Here is an 8,386-nt window from a genome sequence, read left to right as displayed (position 1 = left end):
GTATTTGTTACATAAGGATTCCTTGGCCTCTGGGGTGCCTTTAAGGTTCATTAAACTGTTCAGCCAGACTTCCGTCGACCATTTAATAAAGTAATTAAGCCTAAACAAGGCATCCACAACCACCGTGGGACGGAAAGACCTACGTAGTCGGTGCCATACTCTTTCTCCTCCGTTTTCCGCTTTTTGCTGCTGTTCAGATACTCCGAAATGGCGCGCATCCTTTCGCCATTCGATAGCACTAAGGAACTCTGGAGGATGGAGAAGAGAGACAAAAACGAAAATCACAACATGTATTGGGTATGTATTGGGCAAAATCTATCTATGCCAGTGTTCCCAGTATAGCAAGGACTGTTTTCTCTTTTAACTGGTTGGCACAGAATAACTTTTATTGGGCAAAATCTATATATACCAGCATTCCCACTATAGAGAGGACTGCGTCTTCTGCTTTTAACTGGTTGGCACATAATATTTTTTATTGGGCAAAATCTATATATACAAGTATTCCCAGTATTGCAAAGACTGTCTCTTCCACTTTTAACTGGTTGGTACAGAATAATTTTTATTGGGCAAAAATCTATATATGCCAGTATTCCCAATATAGCAACGACTGTGTCTTCTGCTTTTAACTGGTTGGCACAGAATAATTTTTATTGGGCAAAATCTATATAACAAGGGTCCACTGGCTAGATTAATTGATTGATTGATTGATTGAAGATGGATGGATGGATGGGTGGATAGATAGGAGGCTAGAAGGACAGATGGACAGAGGCATCTTAAATAAAGTGGATGGATGGATTGTAGATTGATAAACAGACAGATAGATGAACAGGCAGAGAAACAGATGGATAGATAGATAAACAGATACATGGATGGATAGATGGATGGAGGAAGGGAGGGAGGTAAGATAGATAAATAGATATATGATACAAGATGGATGAATGGACAGATGGAAGGATGGATAGCTAGATGGACAGACAGATGAAAGGATAAATGAATGGGAGCACTAGAAAGAAAGAAAGAAAGAAAGAAAGAAAGAAAGAAAGAAAGAGATGGATAGATGAAATGGATAGACCTGAGCATACCAAGGCACTCTTTTCCCCATGGCTGAAAGTCTTTTTTTTGCTCCAGAAAACAGAATATATACATGGAAGAGAAGGCAGATAATGGGGAGAAGGGATGCACAGAGCTGACGAAGGAGAGACAGAAACAGGGGGAAAACGAGGAAAGAAGGGGGGTGAATCCAACTTACGGGCCCCGGGTCTCTCTCTGTCACCATGGCAACGCAGATCAGCAACAGGGCAAGGATGGAAAAGATGCAGAGAGTTTAGTATTGGAAAAAAACACCGTGGAACGCCTCTCCCTCCCCCAACTTCCGCACTCGCGCACAGATATCGATTGGAGGTTTGCAAAGGAAAGATGGCACAGGGAGGGCCTGAAACTGCAAACCCTTTTTGCTTCCTTCTTGCTAAGTGAGGACCACCTCATTTCCTGCCTTCCTCTCCTCTGTCCCACTGCAAAGGGCGTTTGCCCCATGTCACCTATGGGGAGCGTGCAAAGCCTGCCAGGCGATCGGCCACAAAAGCATTTCCCAAGCCACTTCGTTTCTTAAAGAACAGGACACGGATCCTGATCCTAAACCTGTGTGTCCTTCAAGTCCTTTCTGACTTATGGCGACCCTAAGGCAACTCTTTCATGGGATTTTTGTTCAGAGGGGGCTTGCCCTGGCCTTCCTCTGAGGCTGAGAGAGTGTGGCTTGATGGCTGAGCCGGCGTTTGAACCCCGGTCTCCAGCGTCAAAGTCCAATGCTCAAACCACTATGCTATGCTAGTGACAAGTTTTACAGCAAATGAATGCAAATCTTTTGTAAAGACCAACACATTCTCTCATACATATATATTCCTAAATTTATATACAGTATATAAATGTGTGTGTGTATCCATTGAATTGAACTATTTAATTTCTCCATCTCTCTATCTCCCTCCCTCCTTCTCTTTTCTTTTTCTTTCTGCTTCCATCCATCTATCTAAAGATTATATACATTTATCTCATACACATATATTCCTAAATTTATGTATATGTGTGTGAGCTTGCATGTATATATGTATATATATATATATGTGTGTGTGTGTGTGTGTGTGTGTGTGAATAAAATCCATGTAATCTATCCATTTAATTTATCCATGTATCCATGTATCCATTCATCTGTCTATCTGTTTCTGTTATTTTATTTCTGTGCTTAACCGCCATAAATACCCCCAGATATGGACGCTTCCCTGTACCTCTGTGATCCGAGTCCAGAAGCCCTCCTCGCTCATCCTTTGCCACCAGCTGTGCCTGGGCACCCAATGCCCCGGAGAGGGCCAGAAGCCCTGAAGCTCCGCCAAAGGTGGCCAGACTGGCCGACTGGAGGCCGGAGGGGTGAGGGGTCAGCGGGATGGGGGGCGCATGGTGCGAAAGATGCTGCGCCTGCAGCTGATGCTGGAGGGGAGACAGAAGAGAGACTTTCTTTAAAAGGGGGGTGGAGAGAGAGGTGGGGAAAATGTGGCCCTCAATGTGGGGGCCACATGTGGGCCGATACATGGGCCACATGTGGACCAATCTTTTTTTTTGGGGGGGGGGGGAAGAAATGCAACGTATTTCTCTTCTGCTCCCTATATTTCTGCTTTCCTGCCCTCCCCACTCCATCATCCATTCTTTTGGGGGCTTCTTGTTGTTGTTTTCCAAATACATGGGTTTTGACAGAGCCCACGAAAACTGGGTCAGCTTTGCCTTCCCTCAGCTTTTAAATTAAATATCACGGCGTTCATGCTTCAAGCGCATGCAGGCTCTCTCTCGCCGAGAGAGAACGCACACATGGATTTTCAAACCCATGCCATATATATATATATATATATATCCCCCATTGGTTAACCTGCTGCGTTATTGCATTTAGGTTTCACATTTTCTTCTCTTCTCCCCAGAAGAAAACATGGTTCCAGTCCCTTGCTTTTGACAAGGCTCATCACTCGCACTCGGCACCGATGCACCCTTTTAGCACGTCAAAGTCCCACATCCCCGTCCCCTTTCCCCAATCCTCTTTTCTACAAAGCAATTACATTTTCTAGGAGTTTGGAAGTGGCTGGCTGGGCAGACTTGGTGCTTTTTCTCCCATAGTCTGGGATGTAGGCGTCCTGTCAGGATTTGAACCCAGACCAATTTTCAGCACACAATCCCCATTTTTGCCCCCAGTTTCAAACACAGGCAAATTCCCAATTCATGCAATCCCTGGTCCCCCCCCCCCCCTTTATTTCAAACTCAGTCTGCATCCGCACTGCAGAAATAATAGGTTTGAGACCACTTTAACTGTCCTGGCTCAGTGCTATGGAATCCTGGGACTTGTAGCTTAGGGAGACATTTAGCCTTCTCTGTTAGAGAGCTCTGGTGCAACAGCAAACTATAGATCCCAGGATTCTAAAGCATTGAGCCATGGTAGTTAAAATGGTGTCCTGCGGCCGTTAAAACAGTGTCAAATTGGATTATTTCTGCAGTGTGGACGCAGCCAGAGCAGTGTCAAACTGCATTATTACTGCAGTGCAGATGCAGCCTCAGCAAGCTTGGCCTGACCTACCTTACAGGGCAGCTGTGAAGGTAAAGACGACTAACGCTGTCGTGGGATGGAAATAAAGGAAGGAACAAATAAACAAGAAAAGGCTCTCTATAGAGGAAAGGTGTTTCTTTAAAATAATAATAATAATTAAAAGATGGTATTTGGGAATTCCACCAAGAGCATGGGAAGCAGGCAGGGTGCCACATACCCCAATCGCCACGTTCAGTTCGGCCATAGTCACCTGCTTCGCTCGTTCCACCGCCTGGACCACTTGCTGCTGATGCTGAAGAATGGGTAGACAAAAAGATCCAAAACCAGCATCACCAATAGTTACAATAAGGACCATTATTGTAATAATCCCCACCATTATCATTCCTAGAATTGTAGTTGGGCTCCAAGGGTCATCTAATCCAACTCCTTGCGCCATCTAGGAACTCACAACTCAAGCTCTCCTGAAAGCTGCTCCATCCAACCTATGTTTAGAAGACCTCCAAAGAAGGAAGGTCCACCACCCTATGAGGAGGTCCATTCCATGATCCTAGAGCAATCAACATCTGGAAGGTCCTCCTAAAGCTAAACCGGTGAGGTGTGCACTACAACACCCATCCTCTCCAACTGGCATCATTTGGGGGTGCTGGAGCACAAAGTAGAGAAGGGGCACCAAGTGTGGAAAGCCCCCACCCCATCCTTACTATTTTGAGGCATTTTTGGAGCAAAACAAATGGGGGGGGGGAATACCCATAAGGGGTCCATATTAGGCAGCCCATTGTGTACCCCATCGGACCACAGAATCATAGACTTGGTAGAGCTGATTCACAGCATCATAGAGTTGGAAAAGCTGACCCACAGAATCATAGAATTGGTAGAGTTGAACCATAGCCTTGGAAGAGTTGACCCGCAGGACTACAGAATTGGAACAGTTGACCCATAGAACCACAGAGTTGGCAGAGTTGAATCACAAAATCAAAGTTGGCAGACTTGAAGCACAGAATCATAGAGTTGGAAGAGTTGAACCACAGAACCATAGAGGTGGAAGAGTTGAACCACAGCATCATAGACTTGGAAGAGTTGATCCACAGAACCATAGAGTTAGTAGAGTTGAACAGCAGCATCACAGAATTGGTAAACTGAACCATAGCTTCATAGAGTTGGAACAAATGACCCATAGCACCATAGAGCTTGGAGTACTGAAGCACAGACGCATAGAGTTGAAAGAGTTGAACAATGGAATCATAAAGTTGGAAGAGTTGAATTGCAGAACCATATAGTTATATGACCCACCTAAATTAATAGTACAGATCTTCTAGCGAAGGCATCTTAGTCTTCCCATCTTGGTCTTCCAGAACTCTCCCCCACATTTTTGAAATGGGTGAAAACATTATGCCATTAAGGACAGGCAGAACTGGTGAAATCAGAGACACTCACCTCCTGGGAGAGGAAAGGGATGAGCTGGGCGCAGATGACGTTGAGTCGCTTGGCAATCTCCGTCTGCATGGCAGGAGGAAGAGAGAAAGAAAACAGACACACAAACACACAGGAAACACTACAAAACATCAGATCGGCCATAGATTAGGCAACCAACATAGAATAACATGGGTGCGAATCCCCCATTTTGCACACAGCAGGCACTAAGGTTCAATCCTTGACATCTCCAGTTAAAATAATCAGAAGGAAAAAACTTTGCCTGGAGAGCCAATCCCAGCACTGGTTGAGTCTCCCTTATCTGGAATTCGGATGAGATGTATATGAAACATAAATGAAATTTGTGTTTAGACTTGGGTCTCATCTCCAAGAGATCTCATGATGTATCTGCACATATTCCAAAACTCCGAAACCCAAAACACATCCGGTCCCAAGCGTTTCGGATAGGGAGGCTCAACCTGTCATGGCACTGGACAGACAAAGAGTCCAACTTGGTATAAAACATCTTCTGATGTAAAAGCAGCTCTGTATTTAGTTAGAACTCAGCTGCAGTTCCCTAGATATTGTTGGACTGCAGCTCCCAACATCCTAAGCCAGAAGGGTGAAGAAGTCTGGATGATACAACTCAGCAATATTTAATTCTCGCTCCCAGTTGAGAATCATGAGGTCTAGAAGCTTATTTAATATTTTGGCTAGGCTCAGACAAAGCTGAATTGTACAGCAGCTGCACTGCATATACACAAGGACGGGGCATCAATGATCATTATCATCATCGGAGTCCCTGTGTCGGGAAGAAGGCGGGATATAAGTAAATAAAATAAATAATAATAATAAATAAGTCCTCAGTTATCATTGTCATTACCTATATTTCTCTATATTGGTATTGCCATTGCCATTGGCTGAGGCTGAGAGAGTGTGACTGACCCAAGGTCACCCAGTGGGTTTCCACAGCCAAGCGGAAAAAAGGGCAGGAAGGATATAGATAAACGGAAGGAGCCAGATTGTTATAGTCTTTAGAGCATTGGACTAGGATTCAGGAGAGTGGGGTTCGAATCCCTGCTCAGCTATGGAAACCCATTGGGTGGCTTTGGGCAAGTCATACTCTCTCAGCCTCAGAGGACAGCCATCCTGAAGAAACGTGCCAAGAAAACCTGCTTAGGGTTGCCCTAAATCGGGGAATGACTCACACAAAAACTACGGAGACGCTTTACAACTGTGGGGGGGCAAACAAGTCCTGGAGTCCCTCCATCACAGGAGTCTAACGTTGGGTAGATTTTGCAGGAAATCATGACCAGGGGAGAAGAACTAAATGGCATTAAAACATTAAAAATGCACCAGAGATCAGCTGCCTCACCTGGCAAAAAATAATATAAAATACATATGCATGCACACCAGAGGCCTAAGCGTAGGAGCCTCCGAAACAGAGGGGGAAATATCTAGATAGGAAAAGAGGAAAGGGAGGGGATGGATGGAGAGGCCTTGGCAGTAGGTACTTTCTGGGAAAGATTTAATTCCCTCCTGGGGCCGCCGGTAATGGATTCTCCTTCCTAATGGGCAGCCGGCTCCTAAGGGAGCCCTGCCTCCAATTCAACCCAGCCTCGTTAATGTTCAATTTAGTGGCACTTTAACGCTGGCGGGATGAAAAATGATGAGGCGGCCGCCTCGCCAGGCTTCCCCCCACCACGGCTGGCTGGCTCTCCCCTCCCTGGTTTCCTCGCTTCCACTTTGGAGAGGAAAAAACAACTTCATCCCAGCCCATTTTTGCAAAATTCAGTCCCCACCCCAGCCCACTTTTGCAAAATTTCAATTCCAGCCCACTTTGGTAAAATTCATTTTCCACGCCAGGCCACTTTTGCAAAATTCAATTCCTACCCCAGCCTACTTTTGCAAAATTCATTTCCCATACCAGGCCACTTATGCAAAATTTCAATTCCTGCCCCTGCTCACTTTTGCAAAATCCAGTCTCTACCCATCCCACTTTTCTCAGCCCATGGCTTTCCAAAACCACCAGGAAGCATTCGGTTACTCCTGAAATGGCAGGCATGCCAAACTGCGGTTCTGAGATGGTTTGGCACAGGAGTCGTGTCGGCAGGAGCAAAGGCCTCTGGCCAACTTCTCTGGCTCCTTCTAACATTTTTTTAAAAAGGCATGCATGCTGCAGTCAGGGGTTCCCTGTACTCAGATAACATGCTTTTTCATCTGGAATCTGAATATTCATGGATATTCTTTCCACCACTTACTGCACCACTTGCGGGGGGTGTGTGTGTGTGTGTCAGAATTCGTTCAATGCTTTTCAGATGAAAACTGGGGTGTGTGTGGTCTAGCAATCTCAGAATTTAGATTCAAATTTAATAGAGAGGGGAAATGCACAAGCTAGGAGAGACTGCAGCAGTTTGCTTTTGCCTGAAACCACTGGAAAGGGCAAGATACAACCCTCTCCTCTTCTGTCCTCTCGTTCCCCACAGCTACTAAAGTGCTAAAGAGCCTAAATACCTTAAAAGCACCAGATCCTGTCTGATCTTGGAAGCCAAACAGGGTCAGTCCTGTTTAGTATTTGGATGGGAGACTACCAGGTACTGGAAGCTCTATTTCAGAGGAAGGAATTGGCCGAACCACCTTTGAATCTTCCTTGCCTAAGAAAATTCATGGGGTCGACCTACGTCAATATGGAACTTGAAGCCACATACGTACAATTATTTTTGCATTTTGAACTCGATTTGCAGGAACCGAAGTAAGCAAAAGGGGAAAGCAGAAGGAGGAGAGAGAAACCGGGATGTTTTAAAAGGAGCTGAGAAAGTGGGATGGCAAAGGATTAACTGAGACTTTGTCTGACAAATTGGGGTGGTTGGAGGGTATATTGCAGGTTAACATGATGGCATGGAAAGAAAGAGACTGTAATGTATTAACGTGTATTGAAAGAAGACTCAGGGGTGGCTTTGCTAGTTCCTTCCTCTAAAACAGAGTCTCCAGCATTGTGAAGATGAAAGCTTTCGTGGCCAGCATCCTTAGCTTTTGGTGGGTTTTTCGGGCTGTGTGGCCATGTTCTAGGAGAGTTTATTCCTGATGTTTCACCAGCATCTGTGTCTGGCATCCTCATCTCCAGCACTTGTTGGCAGTCACCTATCCAAGTACCAACCAAGGCTGACCCTGCTCAGCACCCAACATCAGACAGCATCTGATGCCTTTAAGGCAGTGATTCCCAAACTTTGCTTCTCCGGACACCTTGGACTTCAGCTCCCAGAATTCTTGACTCTTGGTCAAAGGCTAGGGCTCCTGGGAGTTGAAGTCCAGACCGCCTGATAGACTGAAGTTTGAGAACCACTGCAATTATTATTATTATTATTATTATTATTATTATTATTATTATTATTATTATTA

General features: G+C 45.2%; 1 protein-coding gene across 3 annotated transcripts in view; it reads right to left on the bottom strand.

Moving 5' to 3' along the window:
• The window catches only part of LOC121936939 (transducin-like enhancer protein 1), a 28,108-nt gene that overhangs the window by 9,579 nt on the left and 10,143 nt on the right, over nt 1-8,386 (bottom strand). For 2 of the 3 annotated variants that reach the window (XM_042479656.1, XM_042479658.1), the window contains 5 exons: nt 5,012-5,074; nt 3,795-3,869; nt 2,280-2,478; nt 1,250-1,266; nt 144-248 (listed from right to left, as the gene is read on the bottom strand). In XM_042479656.1, the coding sequence (XP_042335590.1) occupies nt 144-248; nt 1,250-1,266; nt 2,280-2,478; nt 3,795-3,869; nt 5,012-5,074 (459 nt within the window). The remainder of the gene's footprint in view (nt 1-143; nt 249-1,249; nt 1,267-2,279; nt 2,479-3,794; nt 3,870-5,011; nt 5,075-8,386) is intronic. The other variant, XM_042479657.1, reaches the window with a different exon arrangement.

This window comes from Sceloporus undulatus, chromosome 7 (genome assembly GCF_019175285.1).
Source record: "Sceloporus undulatus isolate JIND9_A2432 ecotype Alabama chromosome 7, SceUnd_v1.1, whole genome shotgun sequence".
Classification (NCBI taxonomy): Eukaryota; Metazoa; Chordata; class Lepidosauria; order Squamata; family Phrynosomatidae; genus Sceloporus; species Sceloporus undulatus.
Note: the sequence above shows the minus strand (reverse complement) of the source record. Positions and strands in the feature narration are given on the sequence as shown.